Raw genomic sequence first — 20834 nt, 5'->3', positions numbered from 1 at the left:
CTACTCCAAAACAAGAAGGATCTGGTGCTCGCTACAGACAAGGCTGGAGACCTAACCAGTCCTGGAACAAGGGCAAGCAGGCCAGGAAACCTGCTGTTGCCACTAAAACAGCATGAATTGAGGGCCCCCGATCCGGGATCGGATCTAGTGGGGGGCAGACTTTCTCTCTTCGCCCAGGCTTGGGCAAGAGATGTCCAGGATCCCTGGGCGCTAGAGATAATATCTCAGGAATACCTTCTGGACTTCAAACACTCTCCTCCAAGAGAGAGATTTCATCTGTCAAGGTTGTCGACAGACCAAACAAAGAGAGAAGCGTTTCTGCGCTGCATTCAAGAACTATTGTTAATGGGAGTAATCCATCCAGTTCCACGGTTGGAACAGGGAAAAGGGTTTTACTCAAATCTGTCCAAGAGGGTCAGTACATGACCACAGTGGACTTAAAGGATGCTTACCTTCACATACCGATTCACAAAGATCATTACCGGTATCTAAGATTTGCCTTTCTAGACAAACATTACCAGTTTGTAGCTCTTCCATTCGGATTGGCTACAGCTCCAAGAATCTTCACAAAGGTTCTAGGTGCTCTTCTGGCGGTACTAAGACCGCTGGGAATTTCGGTAGCTCCCTACCTAGACGACATTCTGATACAAGCTTCAAACTTTCAAAATGCCAAGTCTCATACAGAGTTAGTACTGGCATTTCTAAGGTCACATGGATGGAAGGTGAACGAAAAGAAAAGTTCACTCGTTCCACTCACAAGAGTTCCCTTCCTGGGGACTCTTATAGATTCTGTAGAAATGAAGATTTACCTGACAGAAGACAGGTTAATAAGACTTCAAAGTGCTTGCCGCACCCTTCATTCCATTCAACACCCATCGGTGGCTCAATGCATGGAGGTAATCGGCTTAATGGTAGCGGCAATGGACATAGTGCCATTTGCTCGCTTCCACCTCAGACCACTGCAATTGTGCATGCTGAGTCAGTGGAATGGGGATTACTCAGACTTGTCCCCTTCTCTGAATCTGGATCAAGAGACCAGAAATTCTCTTCTATGGTGGCTTTCTCGGCCACATCTGTCCAGGGGGATGCCATTCAGCAGACCAGACTGGACAATTGTAACAACAGACGCCAGCCTTCTAGGTTGGGGTGCCGTCTGGAATTCTCTGAAGGCTCAGGGACAATGGAGTCAGGAGGAGAGTCTCCTGCCAATAAACATTCTGGAATTGAGAGCAGTTCTCAATGCCCTTCTGGCCTGGCCCCAGTTGACAACTCGGGAGTTCATCAGGTTTCAGTCGGACAACATCACGACTGTAGCTTACATCAACCATCAGGGAGGGACAAGAAGCTCCCTAGCAATGATGGAAGTATCAAAGATAATTCGCTGGGCAGAGTCTCACTCTTGCCACCTGTCAGCAATCCACATTCCGGGAGTGGAAAACTGGGAGGCGGATTTCTTAAGTCGTCAGACTTTTCATCCGGGGGAGTGGGAACTTCATCCGGAGGTCTTTGCCCAAATACTTCGACGTTGGGGCAAACCAGAGATAGATCTCATGGCGTCTCGACAGAACGCCAAGCTTCCTCGCTATGGGTCCAGATCCAGGGATCCAGGAGCAGTCCTAATAGACGCCCTGACAGCACCTTGGGACTTCAGGATGGCTTATGTGTTTCCACCCTTCCCGATGCTTCCTCGATTGATTGCAAGAATCAAACAAGAGAGAGCATCAGTGATTCTGATAGCACCTGCATGGCCATGCAGGACTTGGTATGCAGACCTGGTGGACATGTCATCCTGTCCACCTTGGTCTCTACCTCTGACACAGGACCTTCTGATACAGGGTCCTTTCAAACATCAAAATCTAACTTCTCTGAAGCTGACTGCTTGGAAATTGAACGGTTGATTTTATCAAAACGTGGGTTTTCTGAGTCAGTTATTGACACCTTAATTCAGGCTAGGAAGCCTGTTACCAGAAAGATTTACCATAAAATATGGCGTAAATACCTATACTGGTGTGAATCCAAAGGTTACTCTTGGAGTAAGGTTAGGATTCCTAGGATATTGTCTTTTCTACAAGAAGGTTTAGAAAAGGGTTTATCTGCTAGTTCATTAAAGGGACAGATCTCAGCTCTGTCTATTCTGTTACACAAACGTCTGTCAGAAGTGCCAGACGTTCAGGCTTTTTGTCAGGCTTTAGCGAGGATTAAGCCTGTGTTTAAGACTGTTGCTCCACCATGGAGTTTAAATCTTGTTCTAAACGTTTTACAGGGCGTTCCGTTTGAACCCCTCCATTCCCTTGATATAAAGTTGTTATCTTGGAAAGTTCTATTTTTAATGGCTATTTCCTCGGCTCGAAGAGTCTCGGAGTTATCAGCCTTACATTGTGATTCTCCTTATTTGATTTTTCATTCGGATAAGGTAGTTCTGCGTACTAAACCTGGGTTCTTACCCAAGGTAGTCACTAACAGGAATATCAATCAAGAGATTGTTGTTCCTTCTTTGTGTCCAAATCCTTCTTCAAAGAAGGAACGCTTACTACATAATCTGGACGTAGTTCGTGCCCTAAAATTTTACTTACAGGCAACTAAGGAATTTCGACAAACGTCTTCTCTGTTTGTCGTGTACTCTGGACAGAGGAGAGGTCAAAAGGCTTCGGCAACCTCTCTTTCTTTTTGGCTTCGTAGTATAATACGTTTAGCTTATGAGACTGCTGGACAGCAGCCTCCTGAAAGAATTACAGCCCATTCCACTAGAGCTGTGGCTTCCACTTGGGCCTTCAAGAATGAGGCCTCTGTTGAACAGATTTGCAAGGCTGCAACTTGGTCTTCACTTCATACTTTTTCCAAATTTTACAAATTTGACACATTTGCTTCCTCGGAGGCTATTTTTGGGAGAAAGGTTCTTCAGGCAGTGGTTCCTTCTGTATAAAGAGCCTGCCTATCCCTCCCGTCATCCGTGTACTTTTGCTTTGGTATTGGTATCCCAGAAGTAATGATGACCCGTGCACTGATCACACTTAACAGAAGAAAACATAATTTATGCTTACCTGATAAATTCCTTTCTTCTGTAGTGTGATCAGTCCACGGCCCGCCCTGTTTTTAAGGCAGGTATTTATTTTTAAATTATACTCCAGTCACCACTACACCCTTGGTTCCTCCTTTCTCGTTTTTGTCCTTGGTCGAATGACTGGGGGTGACGTAGAGGGGAGGGGCTATATGCAACTCTGCTGGGTGAATCCTCTTGCACTTCCTGTTGGGGAGGAGTAATATCCCAGAAGTAATGATGACCCGTGGACTGATCACACTACAGAAGAAAGGAATTTATCAGGTAAGCATAAATTATGTTTTTGATAGATCTTATTTCAGTTTTTTCTGGGTAAGGATTTATTTTCTTCCTTTTTTCAAAAACTCTAGATTTTTGAAAAAGGCAATAAAAAACAATAAAAACCAGAGATGAGTTTGGAGGTCCAGTATTATTTGGATTAAGGCCAAACAATTTTGAAGACTTCTTCCTTTTACAGACATCTTGAATTTACAATCCAAATTATATTCCTTTACCATATGTCTCTTTGCATGTTATATATCAGCTATATCAATTTGACTTTCTATGTTCTAAGTGCAGAGAACACAATCTGTTTTCTTACTAATCATTTTAGACTCTCCTGTTTATTCTCTACTCCAGTTTTCAGGAGGCATTTTTATTACTTTTTGGACAATATTTTCTATGGAGGATAAATAAGTTGGTTTCCTTAGGAGGCAACATTACAGTTTAGTATATTTGTACTTTGAGCAATCTTCATTCTTTTAGACTTGATTTTTCCCCCCTCCAATAAGATACTTGTCTCTGTTTGTCAAGTCAGTCAAGGTCATTGCTGTAGCAGAGAATATCCTCTAGTGTCCTTACTGATGATGGAAGTCACTTGAAAATGACTTGAACAAAGTACTGAACTCTTCTGCATGTCACATCCTAGGAATGAATCTCTTGAGGCCGATTGCTTTAGTTTACTATTGCTTCATCTGGGAGAAGGGTCTCTCCTTCAATGGGTTCTACACCAGTTTGTGTATCCGTGACTCAGTATTACTTTTAGACCTTTATGGTCTTTTGTTTAATTCCCTCTATTCCAGATGCTTTGCAGACCCAGGGATATTTAATATCAGATTCTACATCTATTTGGTATTGAATCTAGATTTCCTTTTTGTTTATTCATCTGTTGCATCACAGCTGGGTTGTCTTTCCCTCCTCCTGGTGGCCAGGTGTTGTATTTCCCAACAGTAAGGAATGAAGCCGTGGACTCTCCCTATCTGTAAGGAAAGGAATTTATCTGGTAAGCATAAATTATGTTTTTTTTAGTACACCTGGGTGACTAGGAACAGGAAGTTGTTCAACCATGACTTCCTGTTTCACAGGGGTATAAATATGAGGTAACACATAGGCCAAATTCCTTAAGTACAATTAACACAATGAGTAAGACCAAGGAATATAGCTGTGATATGTGTCAAAAAGTTTTTGAGCTTCACAAAATGGGAAGTGTCTATAAGAAAATAGCCCATTTTCACCATCAGGCAATAATTAAGAAGTTCCAGTAAATTGGAAATGTTATGAATCAACCTAGAAGAGAATGTGTGTCTATATCGTCTCAACGCACTGTGAAGAGGATGTTTAGAGTGACCAAAATATATTCAAGGATCACAGATGGAGAATTGCAAAAGTTAGTTGCGTCTTGGGGTCAGAAAGTCTCCAAAACTACAATCCAACGTCACCTACATCACCACAAGTTATTTCTAAGGGTTTCAAGAAAAAAAGCCTCCACTCAAATCGAAAAACAAACTCAAGCATCTTCAGTTTGCCAGACACTACTGGAACTTCAAATGGGATCGGGTTCTATTGTCAAATGAAACCAAAATAGAGATTTTTGGCAATAAAAACCAGAGATGGGTTTGGTGCACACAGAAAGGTAGCCATATGGAAAAGTACCCCATGCCTACAGTTAAATATGGTGGTGGCTCTTTAATGTTTTGTGGCTGTTTTCTGCCGGAGCACCTGTACATTTTGTTATGATACATTTTTTTAGATGAACTGAACACTTGACTGCCTCTGCCAGAAAGCTAAAACTGTGCAGTGGTTGGATCTTCCTGCAGGACAATGATCCAAACCAAACTTCAAAATTAGCACATCATTGGTTTACTGACCACAAAATCAAGGTCCTGCCATGGCCATCCCAGTCCCCTGACTTGAACCCCATAGAAAACCTGTGGGGTGAAGTGAAGAGGAGAGTCTACCAAAGTTGACCTTGAGATTTGAAGGATCTGGAGAGATTCTGTATGTAGTAATGGTCTCAGCTCCCTTGCCATTTATTCTCCAACCTCATTAGACATTATATGAGAAGACTCAGAGCTGTTATCTTGGCAAAGGAAGGTAGTACAAAGTATTGACTAAAAGGGTGTCTATAATTGTACCACACACATATGTAAGAATGTATGTATTTTTTTATTATCTGTTTATTTTTTTTATTTTTTTGGATAAACCTGTGTTGTGTTTGCAATTTTTTTATATCAGTGAGAGCAGAGTATTTTTGTGTATTTTTTGAAGAAAAGAAAACAATAATAATAATAAATAATAATAAAGACATTTTTTCACAAGGTTCTTCTCTGCTAATATTAGTGGAGGACACTGTATATTGTACCAAAATACTATGATATATGTGGAAATATCTATTTATGAATAAATAGAAGATATTCTTATATGTGAAGAACATAGGAATGTGAAATATTCATATTTTCATGTAAGGTTAGCGTACAAGAGAATATGTGATCGTGTTTGCGAGCAGGTTGGTTTAGTGCGCGAGCAAAACACAGTTTACTTTCTACCCATAATATGAGCGCAACCTGATGAGCACAAAAAGCTTACTTCTACACAGTAATAGGGACATGACACATTTTTTTCTGTCATGATTCAGATAAAGGGGCCTATCTATCAGGCTCTGAATGGAGCTTGATGGCCCATGTTTCTGGCGAGTCTTCAGACTCGCCAGAAACACAAGTTATGGAGCAGCGGTCACAAAGATCGCTGCTCCATAACCCTGTCCGCCTGCTCTGAGCAGGCGGACAGGAATCGCCGGAATTCAACCCGATCGAGTACGATCAGGTTGATTGACACCTCCCTGCTGGTGGCCCATTGGCCACGAGTCTGCAGGGGGCGGCGTTGCACCAGCAGCTTTTGTGAGCTGCTGGTGCAATGCTGAATACGGAGAGCGTATTGCTCTCCGCATTCAGCGAGGTCTTGCGGACCTGATCCGCATTGTCGGATCAGGTCCGCAAGACATTTGTTAAATTGGCCTCAAACTATACATTTTAAGCAATTTTCTAATTTACTCTTATTATCAATTTTTCTTCATTCTATTGGGATCTTTATTTGAAAATCAGGAATGTAAGCTTAGGAGCAGGCCAATTTTTTGGGTAGCATTTGCTGATCGGCAGCTAAATTTAGCCACCAATCACCAAGTGCCACCCAGGTGCTGTACCAAAAATGGGCTGCATACTAAACTTACATTCCTGCTTTTCAAATAAAGATACCAAGAATAAAATGGAAAATTTATAATAGGGTTAAATATCCCTTTAAGGGTTCTGAGAAACATTTGCAAATTAAAAGATGATGAACATGGTTCTTCTACCTTACTCCAAAGGGACATTAGATTACGGCTACGTTGTTACCCAACACACTCAATGCGGCAGCTCAGCCTGCTTCCAAAAGGCTGAGATGCAGAGACGGTTTATTCTTCAGCCGGTTCTCTGTAAACAGGTTATGAGCCTTCCAGCCAGGATCAGTGCCTAGCTTGAGTAATTGAGCAGGCTCCTTCAGCTCAAACACTGACACAGCCATTTAACAGTTCACCCCACACATGTATTACCAGTAGAGTCAGACTAGGTGGGGTGGAGCACCGGCGTGGAAGGATCGTTGGTTTGCACATGCGCACTGCACAGGGCGCTCATTGGCTCCCCGCAAACTAAGAGGCCGCATTAGAGATGCCTCTATAAGTAGTTTTTTAGCTGCAGCTACAAATCACCACCGGGTGACACAGGAGAGCGGCTACTGATAGAAGAGTATGCTACAAGATTGCGCAATAGAGAGAAAGCCGAACCCTATGCTGCCTCTCGCTATTGCGAAATATGGAGGAGGGAAATGTGGGGAAATTTATCTTTTTTTTTTTATTAAAATGTTATTTTTAATTTAAAAATGCCCCAAATAGCAGGTGCAGCACTGCCTCACCTGCCTCCTATGACTGCACGTCCCAAAGGTTTTTAGACAAGTACTGAAAATGACTCCTATTTCTTTGGCTTCTTGGTTGAAGTTTTGGATTCATATAGTTTTCTTTGAGACACCTCTGACTCCACCTCTGCTCATTATTTCAGACCAGTTGCCACTTCTTGTGTTTTTAGTGGAACAATTTTGCTAGGCAGCTATTTGGTCTTCTTAGCATAATTTATTTCTACCATTTTAATTCTTATGCTTCTCTTGAGGCAGAATCTAGTAGGATGTCCTTCAGACAGTTATCTCAGGTTGATTTATTTTTGCCTTTTTTAGGCTCTGTTGGGGTTGTGGATTTGGTTTCTCAGTGACAGAAAATGTTATTTTGATCCCACCCTTTATATTATTATTGTGGACTCCACAGCCTGGATATTAGTTCACAGGAGTAATGAACTGTGGACTCTCACCACCTGTATGAAAGAAAACCTAATTTTTGTTTACCTGATAAATTAATTTCTTTCATGGTGGTGAGAGTCCACAAAACTCTTTTTTCCCTGCCCCTATTCTGTCGGCTTGTGTTACTTTTCCTTCCTGTTTGTGATCAGCTATACATTAGACTGAGGTACTGGTGAGGTAAGAGGGGTTTTATAGAGTTCTTGGGGTTTGGGAATCTTTACCTCCTCTTAGTGACAGGGGAGAGTAATTTTCAGGAGTAAGAAATGAATTTATCCGGTAAGCATACATTATATATTTTTTTGGCTTTCATATCCCTTTAATCCACATATCAGTGCCAGCTTTGTGAGGGTTAAACACATACAGGTAGATTACAAGTTTTTTGTTACGGCTTTTAACGCTGAAAAAATGGCAATTTCCGCGTAATGGCAGTAACGCAGCTATTGCGAGTCGTGTCGGTATAGCTATACCGCAAGCATTTTAGCCTGCAACGCAACGTCCATTCCGCACTCAAAAAAATGACATTTTTGCGTTAGATTTTCATAGCGCCGGTACTATAGGTTGTGTGGTGAGGCTAAAAAGCTTGCGTTACAGCTTATACCGACACGATCCATACCACCATCTGAGACCAGTAGTTATGAGTTTTGCGCCACAAAAATGTTTTACAAAACTCATAATTAAACTATAAATTAACCTAACCTTACTATTCTAATAAAATAAAAAATACTACCAATTAAAAAAACCTAAATTAACAAATTTAAAAAAAAACTAATACTACGAGAAAAATAAAAAAATATTAAATTATAAAAAATAAAAAACACTAAATTACGAAAAATAAAAAACACTAAGCTTACAAAAAATAAACAAAATTATCAAAAATAAAAACAATTACACCTAATCTAATAGGCCTATATAAAAAAAGCCCCCCAAAATAAAAAAAACAACAACTTAGCCTACAATAAACTACCAATGGCCCTTAAAAGGGCCTTTTGTAGGGCATTGCCCTAAGTTAAACAGCTCTTTTACTTGTACAAAAAAATACAAAGTCCCCCAATAGTAAAACCCACCACCCAACCAACCCCCCAAAATAAAAAAACAACTTAGCCTACAATAAACTACCAATGGCCCTTAAAAGGGCCTTTTGTAGGGCATTGCCCTAAGTTAAACATCTTTTACCTGTACAAAAAAATGCAAAGTCCCCCCAATAGTAAAACCCACCACCCAACCAACCCCCCAAAATAAAAAAACATAACTCTAAAAAAAAAAACTAAGATACCCATTGCCCCTAAAGGGGCATTTGTATGGGCATTGCCCTTAAAAGGGCATTTAGCTCTTTTTCAAAAACCCAAACCCTAATCTGAAAAAAAAAAAAAAAAGAACACCCCAAAAAAAAAACAAAAAAAAACTAACACTAACCCTAGAATATCTACTCACGGTTGGACATCCAGGCGGCGACTTCTTCATCCATCGCGGGGACGTCTTCTATCTTCATCCCCGTGGAGCAGAGCGGCGAAGACATCCAGCGTGGAGCGTCCTCTTCATACGGTCCCCGCCGTACACTGAAGCTTCAATGCAAGGTAGCCGTTTCAAAATGACTTACCTTGCATTCCTATTGGTGATGTCGGGGGTGGCGGATTTGGGGTGTTTAGACTTGGGGTTTATGTTAGGGTGTTAGGTTTAAACGTAACTTTTTTTTCCCCATAGACATCAATGGGGTTGCTTTACAGAGAATTTTCCTTCCGCACTTCAGGTTTTTTCTAACACTCTCTCCCCATTGATGTCTATGGGGGAAAGTGTGCACAAGTACGTCAAAGCAGCCCTTGGCTTTTGTGCGGTAGGGAGCTTAACGCCACCATATCGCACGCACAAGGAGGCTTTTCAGTAACTTGTAAAGCGCTATGGAGGGTGAAATAACGCAATTTTTTGGCGTTAGTTTCGCACCCTGTTTAGCGCAAAACTCGTAATCTAGGTGATAGGGTTAGTAATACAAAATGGCATGCTCTAGCAAATTAATACATACACCTTTTGCATTAGAATGTCCTTTTAAAATGTATTCTCAACAGGCTCATTTATGCATTATTTCAGTGTAATAACAAAACCGGCCTATAAAAATAAGCACTGGACTAAAGACGGGAACTGAAAACACCAATCCAAAAGAAAAACTACAAATCTGGAACATTTCGAACACAGAGTCCATTATAGACTTAGATTTTATGTTACTTAACCTTTATTTAACCAGACCAAATATTTAGCTAATGGTAGTTTCTCTTAGACATAATTTGCTGTTATGGACATTTTTTGTGATAAATATCTGTGCAAAGTAAAACTCACATCTTTTTCTCTGTCCTTTTCAATCTCAGAACACCACAATGAAATCAGGATTTAGTTAGTGTAATAAATGAATCCTCTAAACTCTAATGATCTCATTAATTTTTGCTAATTTAATCTTGATGTTTGGCAGTAGGAAACCCCATTCATAAATCATAAGTATGGTAAGCACATTTCACTGGTCTTTAGCATGAAGATTAATCTCAGATCCTGACAGTCTCCTCTGCAGCAGTGTAATGTTACCGCTTGGAAATGATCCAAAAACATCTATTAAGTTAGTCTATATGAATGCAAAAAAATATATAGAAGACGTACATGAGACAGATCATAAACAGATTATTGAAGCTGATGACATAATAGTTGGTGTCTTGAGGGGAACAAATAACTTTCAGGATTTTTTAAAAGCGCTATATATATATATATATATATATATAAAAAAAAAATTGTAGCAAAGGAGGGATAAATGATTTATCAAGAGCTATGATTAAGAAAAAAACAAAACAAAAACATATTTTATTGAAAACTCGCTAAAAGAAAAGTTAAAGGGACACTGAACCCAATTTTTTCTTTCGTGATTCAGATAGAGCATTACATTTTAAGCAACTTTCTAGTTTACTCCTATTATCAAATTTTCTTCATTCTCTTGGTATCTTTATTTGAAATGCAAGAATGTAAGTTTAGATGCCGGCCCATTTTTGTGAACAAACTGGGTTGTCCTTGCTGATTGGTGGATAAATTCATCCACCAATAAAAAAGTGCTGTCCAGTTGTCTGAACCAAAAAAAAAAAAAAAAAAGCTTAGATGCTTTCTTTTTCCAAATAAAGATAGCAAGAGAACAAATAAACTTTGATAATAGGAGTAAATTAGAAAGTTGCTTAAAATGTCATGCTCTATCTGAATCATAAAAGAAAAAATTTGGGTTCAGTGTCCCTTTAACCCTTTGAGCCTTCACAGAGTTTCCCACACTGGTGCTACTGACGGCTCAGAGCCGTCACTAGCACTCTCTCACCTTGAGGGAGATCTGGGGGCTCCCACCCGCTCCTACCCCGGCGATCGTGCCTGTAGAGTGGCAGACATCGCTGGGGCTTCCCGTTTTGCGTGATGACGTCACTGCGCAACTTTATTTATACTTAACAATGTTAAGTATAGGAGCAGGGAGCATGCTGGTTAGAAGCCTGTATCTCAGACATCTAAGCAGCTACAGACCCCCAAGACCCACCATTGGAAAGGTAATCACCTAACCTTTCCAACAGTGTAAGTCTTGTTCAAAAAATAAAAAAACATTAAAAAAATCTTAGCACCCAGGTTGGGAAAGTGCTTAACACTCAAAGGATTAAAGGGACATAAAATCCAAAATTATTTTTCCATGATTCAGCTAGAGCTTACAATTGTAAACAACTTTCCACTGTTCTTCTTGATAAAATATGTGTCATTCTTTTATTATCCTGTGTTGAACAGACCTCACAACTGTCCCTATTTGGGAGAGGCAATCCCTAATTCTGACCTCTTTCCCATAGCTGCATGTCCCTATTTGAAGAAATTTCTTTAGCTCCGCCTCCACAGACCATCCAGACATGCCAACCAACCACCCATTTGCACCCACAACCACCCTTCCCAGCAGAAACCCACCCACAAAATGGTCCCTAATACCCAGCCACAAATCTTGGGGTGTATGGTGAAGAAGCAGGAATGCACTACTGGAAGCTAGCGGAGTGCATTGGCTGTACAGCCACCAGTCAACAGCTAGCTCTCAGTACTGCATTTAGCTTTTTATCAAAGGATACCAAGGGAACAAAGTCATATTGGTAATAGAAGTTGTATTTTAAAATTGCATGCTCTATCTGACCCATTTCATGATTCTCTGAGGAATCGTTTTTGTGAAACGCGCGTCAGGGGTCGTCTGGAGTAGCTTTGTCTCTCCAGTCTTCTTTTTAATGCTGCTTACCGGGGTTTAAATGTATCTCCTCCCGCACTAACTGATTTATTTAGCCTTGCAGTCTAGCTTAAAATGATTTAGACCTAGATAATCTTAACCTAGCTTTTTCATAGGCAAATATAGTGACTGCTGGCTACTTATAATTTATAATACAAGGGGATTATGGGAGCTAGATCTTTTTCCCTGGTTCTAGTGTTTTTAATGAACGCCTAAGCCTTATGTATGCATGAGATCCTATTTTTCTTATTATTTAACAAAGTTATTTTAATAAAGTTATTTGTATGAATGTGAATCGTAATATTATACTTACCTATAAGTGTCTCTTTATATATTGTCTCTCAGAGCAGAAATTTTAATTTTTATGCAGACTAAAGCTACTTATACTTAATTGTATGATTCAGAAAGAGCATGTCATTTTAAATAACTTTCCAATTTACTTCTACTCTAATTTTCTTCATTCTCTTATCATTTGTTGAAAAACATCTAAATAGGCTCAGTGTCTACTGATTGGTGGCTGCACATATATGCCTTGTGTGATTGGCTCACCCATGTGCATTGCTATTTATTCAACAAAGGATATCTAAAGAATGAAGAACGGTAATAGAAGTACATTGGAATGTCTTTTAAAATTGTATTTTCTGTCTGAATCTAGAAAGAAAAAAATTGGGTTTCATGTCTTTTTAAGTTTGACTTTCATATTCTTTTAAGGCGTCTATGAGTCCATTTTTCACCAAAACTTATGTAATTACACTACTTGTTCCACTGTCTCCTGTAACCCTTGTTGTAAGGGTGTTTGATTAAACCTTTCAGTAATTCTTCTTGGAAATTATAAGAATTTATTTAAGTCCTAGGATTGTATCACTCATACGGTAGTGCTTTAGTTAAAGGGATACTGAACCCAATTTTTTTTCTTTCATGATTCATATAGATCATGTCATTTTAAGCAACTTTCTAATTTACTCCTATTATCATTTTTTTTTCTCTTGGTATCTTTATTTGAAAAAACAGGAATGTAAGCTTACAAGTCGACCCATTTTTGGTTCAGCATACTGTATAGAGCTTGCTGATTGGTGGTTGCATTTAGCCACCAATCAGCAAGTGCTACCCAGGTGCTAAACAAATGATGGGCTGGCTCGTAAGCTTACATTCCTGTTTTTTTAAAATAAAGATACCAAGAGAACAAAGAAAAATTGATAATAGGGGTAAACTAGAAAGTTGCTTAAAATGATATGTTTTATCTGAATAATGAAAGAAAAAAATTGGGTTCAGTGTCCCTTTAAGATACACACATTTATATAAAAAATATGTTTTACGCAAGTCTTGCATGATACAAGGCTTTAAAAAAATCTGAGATGCTGTGAAAAAACAACTTGTAAATGTTGTTCTCTCCTGTTTGACAATACAGTGATAGGTTGATGCTGTTAGTTGTTTTGTTTTTTTGTACGTTCCTGTAATATTAACTAATACTTTTTATTTTGCAGAAACTTCTTGATTTGAACAATCTTCATTCTCTCATGTCGGTTGTGTCAGCGTTGCAAAGTGCTCCGATTTTTAGGCTTTCAAAAACCTGGGCAGTAAGTTACGTTTCTATCTTTTAGCCTTTTCCTGGATCCTCTATAATTATATTGAATTTCTTTAGGTTAAGGGTGTAGGATTTTTCATATTTTATGCATTGTTTAATACTAATTTATTAATGTAGATTTCTGTCCAGTTTACAGTTGAAAAATGTGATACCGGTAAATGTGGCCCACGTGGATTTAGTAGGGATAAATATTCTACAAATTAATAGTCAATTACACTGACCATTTTTCTAAGTTAGAAATATTTCCAAACATTTTTCAAGAAAAGATTTAGATAATATTTTGCATATTGTGGATATTGCTCTACACTGCACTTGTTTTATTTATATATTTATTTTTAATAAATTGTATCATTTGGATTTCAGCAACTCATAATTGCAGTGTCCTCCGCAGGGCTTTTGTAGCAGGTGCACTACTCGGCTGATTATACTGACCACCCGTTAGAATTGAAGCTGCTATTAAGCTAATATTAGTAAATATTCAATATTTTCTATATTTGTTGCTCAAATGATCATTTAACCAATTTATGTTTGATTTATTTGTACATTGGATAGCTTGAGTAAAAGATAGAGCATGCAACTTTCTAATTTACTCCTAATATCAATGTTTCTTAATTCTTTGGGAATCTTTATTTGAACAGCTGGACTTAGAAGCCAGCACATTTTTGGTTCAGCACCTCGGTAGCCCTACATTTAGCCACCAATCAGCAAGCGCTACCCAGGGTTATGAACAAAAAAGGGGTCGGCTTCTAAGCTTAGATTCCTGTTTTTCAAATAGAGGTACCAAGAGAATGAAGAAAAATTGATAATAGGAGTAAATTAGAAAGTTGCTTAAAATTGCCTGCTCTATCTGAATCATAAAAGAAAAAAAATGTGAGTTTCATATCCCTTTAAATTTATTAACAATAGCTAACCAATAATGAAAGTACATATTTGTTATAAATCAGTGTTTAGCGAAACCATGCAATATCAGAATAATGCAACAAGTAGCGAAACTGTTTCCTAATTAAAGATAATTCAATAACTGTAAGTCTCATATATACATCTGATTACGCAAAGCAAAATACATAGAGAAAGCAGTTACCCATGAAATTGCAAAGCAAAACAATAACTGCACAAGTGGTTGTGTGAAGCAGTTTGGTGATGAGAATCTTTACTGGAAATGTTTTTTTACACTACACATAATGCATAGATGCATTAATAAATCAATTAGAGTAATTTGTAATACAAAATTCAGGCAAAGTTTATACAGTTTAGCTGTACCAAGTCAAAAGTATTTTTCTGATAATAAAATTACTGTCATGTCGGTTCTGGGGCTCATAGAAGCAGATTGAATTTTGGTAAGAAGTTATTTTTGAATCTCTCAAATAAAGGGAGACAAAGGAAATACATTTATTTACTTTATATCGCGGTAATACTTCATTGTGGGGGACACGTGTACAAATATGTCTGAATTAATTTATCAGTAAAAGGAAGATATATACTTAGTCCATTTGATGTATCAGGTTCTGGAGTCCGCTTATATTAACCCCTTCTATGTAGCAGTAAAAGGAAGCTATATACTTTGTCTTTTTGATGTATCAGGTTTTTTAGTCAGCTTATATTAACCCCTTCTATATTTATATTGGGCACAATTTGGCCAGTGTGCTGTGTTTCTTTTTGGTTTCTCTGGTTGTCAGTCAGCCACATTGCATTGTGAGCACCCTCTTGTATAGTGTCCCCATTGTTTTGTGAGCACCCTCTTGTATAATGTCCCCATTGTATTGTGAGCACCCTCTTGTATAGTGTCCCCATTGTGTTGTGAGCACCCTCTTGTATAGTGTCCCCATTGTGTTGTGAGCACCCTCTTGTATAGTGTCCCCATTGTATTGTGAGCACCCTCTTGTATAGTGTCCCCATTGTGTTGTGAGCATCCTCTTGTATAGTGTCCCCATTGTGTTGTGAGCACCCTCTTGTATAGTGTCCCCATTGTGTTGTGAGCACCCTTTTTTATAGTGTCCCCGTTGTATTGTGAGCACCCTCTTGTATAGTGTCCCCATTGTATTGTGAGCACCCTCTTATATAGTGTCCCCATTGTATTGTGAGCACCCTCTTGTATAGTGTCCCCATTGCATTTTGAGCACCCTCTTGTATAGTGTCCCCATTGTATTGTGAGCACCCTCTTGTATAATGTCCCCATTGTATTGTGAGCACCCTCTTGTATAGTGTCCCCATTGTATTGTGAGCACCCTCTTGTATAGTGTCCCCATTGTATTGTGAGCACCCTCTTATATAGTGTCCCCATTGCATTGTGAGCACCCTTTTGTATAGTGTCCCCATTGTATTGTGAGCACCCTCTTGTATAGTGTCTCCATTGTATTGTTAGCACCCTCTTTTATAGTGTCCCCATTGTATCGTGAGCACCCTCTTGTATAGTGTCCCCATTGTATTGTGAGCACCCTCTTGTATAGTGTCCCCTTTGTATTGTGAGCACCCTCTTGTATAGTGTCCCCTTTGTATTGTGAGCACCCTCTTGAATAGTGTCCCCATTGTATTGTGAGCACCCTCTTGTATAGTGTCCCCATTGTATTGTGAGCACCCTCTTGTATAGTGTCCCCATTGTATTGTGAGCACCCTCTTTTATAGAGTAAGCTGATATGTATATAAAAATGTAATGAACAATAAAGAGAGAGAGATTTTTTTCAGTTTTTGCAGTTTGGACACTTCACAGATGTATAGACATGGACTTGAGTTTCTATTCGTCCAAGGTGCTTTTTCGTTTGGGTTGATCATGTTTGGCATAGCTGTATGTACAATTACAGACTGACGCAGACTGGCTGTATGTACAGTTACAGACTGACCCAGACTGGCTGTATGTACAGTTACAAACTGACCCAGACTGGCTGTATGTACAATTACAGACTGACGCAGACTGGCTGTATGTACAGTTACAGACTGACGCAGACTGGCTGTATGTACAGTTACAGACTGACGCAGACTGGCTGTATGTACAATTACAGACTGACGCAGACTGGCTGTATGTACAATTACAGACTGACGCAGACTGGCTGTATGTACAATTACAGACTGACCCAGACTGGCTGTATGTACAATTACAGACTGACGCAGACTGGCTGTATGTACAATTACAGACTGACGCAGACTGGCTGTATGTACAATTACAGACTGATGCAGACTGGCTGTATGTACAATTACAGACTGACCCAGACTGGATGTGTGTACAATTACAGACTGAACCAGACTGGCTGTATGTACAATTACAGACTGATTCAGACTGGCTGTATGTACAATTACAGACTGATGCAGACTGGCTGTATGTACAATTACAGACTGATGCAGACTGGCTGTATGTACAATTACAGACTGATGCAGACTGGCTGTATGTACAATTACAGACTGATGCAGACTGGCTGTATGTACAGTTACAGACTGACGCAGACTGGCTGTATGTACAATTACAGACTGATGCAGACTGGCTGTATGTACAATTACAGACTGATGCAGACTGGCTGTATGTACAATTACAGACTGATGCAGACTGGCTGTATGTACAGTTACAGACTGACGCAGACTGGCTGTATGTACAATTACAGACTGATGCAGACTGGCTGTATGTACAATTACAGACTGATGCAGACTGGCTGTATGTACAATTACAGACTGATGCAGACTGGCTGTATGTACAATTACAGACTGATGCAGACTGGCTGTATGTACAATTACAGACTGATGCAGACTGGCTGTATGTACAATTACAGACTGACCCAGACTGGATGTGTGTACAATTACAGACTGAACCAGACTGGCTGTATGTACAATTACAGACTGATGCAGACTGGCTGTATGTACAATTACAGACTGACGCAGACTGGCTGTATGTACAATTACAGACTGACCCAGACTGGCTGTATGTACAATTACAGACTGATGCAGACTGGCTGTATGTACAATTACAGACTGACCCAGACTGGCTGTATGTACAATTACAGACTGATGCAGACTGGCTGTATGTACAATTACAGACTGATGCAGACTGGCTGTATGTACAATTACAGACTGATGCAGACTGGCTGTATGTACAATTACAGACTGACCCAGACTGGCTGTATGTACAATTACAGACTGACCCAGACTGGCTGTATGTACAATTACAGACTGATGCAGACTGGCTGGATGTACAATTACAGACTGACGCAGACTGGCTGGATGTACAATTACAGACTGACGCAGACTGGCTGTATGTACAATTACAGACTGATGCAGACTGGCTGTATGTACAATTACAGACTGACCCAGACTGGCTGGATGTACAATTACAGACTGACCCAGACTGGCTGGATGTACAATTACAGACTGACCCAGACTGGCTGTATGTACAATTACAGACTGACCCAGACTGGCTGGATGTACAATTACAGACTGACCCAGACTGGCTGTATGTACAATTACAGACTGACCCAGACTGGCTGTATGTACAATTACAGACTGACCCAGACTGGCTGTATGTACAATTACAGACTGACCCAGACTGGCTGTATGTACAATTACAGACTGATGCAGACTGGCTGTATGTACAATTACAGACTGACCCAGACTGGCTGGATGTACAATTACAGACTGATGCAGACTGGCTGTATGTACAATTACAGACTGACCCAGACTGGCTGTATGTACAATTACAGACTGACCCAGACTGGCTGGATGTACAATTACAGACTGACCCAGACTGGCTGTATGTACAATTACAGACTGATCCAGACTGGCTGGATGTACAATTACAGACTGATCCAGACTGGCTGTATGTACAGTTACAGACTGACCCAGACTGGCTGGATGTACAATTACAGACTGACCCAGACTGGCTGTATGTACAATTACAGACTGATCCAGACTGGCTGGATGTACAATTACAGACTGACCCAGACTGGCTGGATGTACAATTACAGACTGATCCAGACTGGCTGGATGTACAATTACAGACTGATCCAGACTGGCTGGATGTACAATTACAGACTGATGCAGACTGGCTGTATGTACAATTACAGACTGATCCAGACTGGCTGGATGTACAATTACAGACTGATCCAGACTGGCTGGATGTACAATTACAGACTGATCCAGACTGGCTGGATGTACAATTACAGACTGATCCAGACTGGCTGGATGTACAATTACAGACTGATGCAGACTGGCTGTATGTACAATTACAGACTGATCCAGACTGGCTGGATGAAGCTACAAGTACTCTTTGCAAGCAAAGACCACCTTGTTCCCATATAAATAATTAGATTCACAAATATTGTTATTTTCATCCCTCTCCTGAGTCAAAGTGCCTGCTCACTGCTTATTACCCACATTTGTTTAGTCTGCTACATAATTGATTATTTTTTATGGAAACAGTTACCTGAAACATATATGTGGAAACAAGGTTTATGGAATCCAGTTTGGGTGAATTTCTGACTAGCATAAGAGAAAATAGTTAAAGGGACATTGAACACTAAACAAATTTAATAAGTATAATATTGAGGCTATTCTCCGCCTTCCTGTAGTCATGGGTGCCGCCATATTGAAATCTATGTTTCACTGCATTGCAGTGCTGGGCTGATTGCAGATGTGCAGTAACTCTCCTTCAGATACCTGCAGTGTAACCTAAGTTCCAAAATGGCAGCGCCCATGATTAGAGGGAGGTGCATGAAATATATCCCTTTAAAAGTAGAAGTACAGATTGAGAGTCTTATCTGTATTACCTGCCTGTTGTAAAGCAGAAGTCTTTCATACATACTTTCACTATAAAATAGGCTCTTATTGTGGAAGTGTGTAAGATTAATGATCTTTGTCTTCGATAGAACCTAGGGCATAATTCAGATAGAGTATACATTTATCAAGGCTTCTCAGTTCACTTCTATAATCAAATGTACTTCATTCCCTTGGTATCCTTTGTTTAAAAGCATACCTAGGTAGGTTCAGGAGCAGCAATTTGTTACTGGGAGCTAGCTGGTCATTGGTGATTTCTCTTGTCATTGATTCACCAGATGTGTGCTGCTAGCTCCCAGTAGTGCCTAACTGTTTTGGAGCTGACTTTAGCTGTGTGTTTAACACATTTGCAGGAATTATTTGTATATGCAATTAATAGTGCAGTAATAAAGTGTTCACATTAAAGCATTCTTAGTTGTACTTTTATGTCCCTTTAACTGTTCAAATTGTACACCTTGTTTTAAACACATTTTTGCAAATTTTGAGTAGAATTTAATGGGGGGGGGGGGTTCTTTCAATGTTTAAATTCTTTGATAGTCTATTTGCAGTTATTTTGAAAGCAGCATAACTTTTGTAATTAAAGGGATATGAAACCCAAAAACATTCTTTCATGATTCATTCAATTTGAAACAACTTTTTGATGTTTTTCTTTTACCAATTATTCTTTGTTCTTTTCGTATCTTTTGTTAAAAAGCAGGGACATACATTTAGGAGCAGGGGCATTGTTTGGAGCACTATATGGCAGCGGTTTTGCTAGAATGTCATCCATTTGCAAGAGCACTAGAGGGCAGCACTATTTCCTACCATATAGTGATCCAGATGCCTACCTAGGTATCTCTTCAACAGAGAATTTGATGGGAATGAAGCAAATTGGATAATAGAAGTAAACATGAAAGTTTTTGTGTTTCATATTCCTTTAAAGTGATGGTAAACTCTCCCCTTTTTAAAATCAGATCTGGAATGTAAGCGCTATTTTAGATGGGGTTTTATTCATCATGTGCAATGAAGATGCGCTGTAACTTAGTTATTAATAGATATGAAATTCAAATACCCCACGTTACACCACCCACTTCAAAAGTCAATTTTCCTGTCAGCTAAATGATTGAATTACTCTCCCATCAATGCTCTAGCTACAACAAAAGTGCCATATGGGGAGAGCGCTGATTGGACAACAATTCAATCTGTTAGCTCACAGAAAATTTTACTTTTATCTATATTAACCCCTTAACGACCAAGGACGTGCAGGGTACGTCCTCAAAAAAAAGGCAGTTAATGCCTGAGGACGTACCCTGCACGTCCTCGGTGTGGAAAGCAGCTGGAAGCGATCCTGCTCGCTTCCAGCTGCTTTCCGGTTATTGCAGTGATGCCTCGATATGGAGGCATCCTGCAATAACCCTGCATGGCCATCCGATGCAGAGAGAGCCACTCTGTGGCCCTCTCTGCAGCGGACATCGATGGCCGGTATCGTTGGTGGGTGGGAGCTGACTTGGGAGGCGGGTGGGCGGCCATCGATGGGCTGTGTAAGGTGGAGGGGGGCGGGATCG

At 39.8% G+C, this 20834-nt stretch overlaps 1 protein-coding gene across 6 annotated transcripts in view; it reads left to right on the top strand.

The window, feature by feature from the left end:
- RALGPS1 (Ral GEF with PH domain and SH3 binding motif 1) overlaps positions 1-20834 on the top strand; it is a 1173485-nt gene that overhangs the window by 498780 nt on the left and 653871 nt on the right. For all 6 annotated transcript variants that reach the window (XM_053695590.1, XM_053695591.1, XM_053695594.1 and 3 more), the window contains one exon: positions 13439-13531. In XM_053695590.1, the coding sequence (XP_053551565.1) occupies positions 13439-13531 (93 nt within the window). The remainder of the gene's footprint in view (positions 1-13438; positions 13532-20834) is intronic.

The sequence above is a fragment of the Bombina bombina genome, chromosome 12 (genome assembly GCF_027579735.1).
Source record: "Bombina bombina isolate aBomBom1 chromosome 12, aBomBom1.pri, whole genome shotgun sequence".
NCBI classification, from domain to species: Eukaryota; Metazoa; Chordata; class Amphibia; order Anura; family Bombinatoridae; genus Bombina; species Bombina bombina.
The sequence above is the reverse complement of the archived record's forward strand: the minus strand, read 5'-3'. Positions and strand labels throughout refer to the sequence as shown.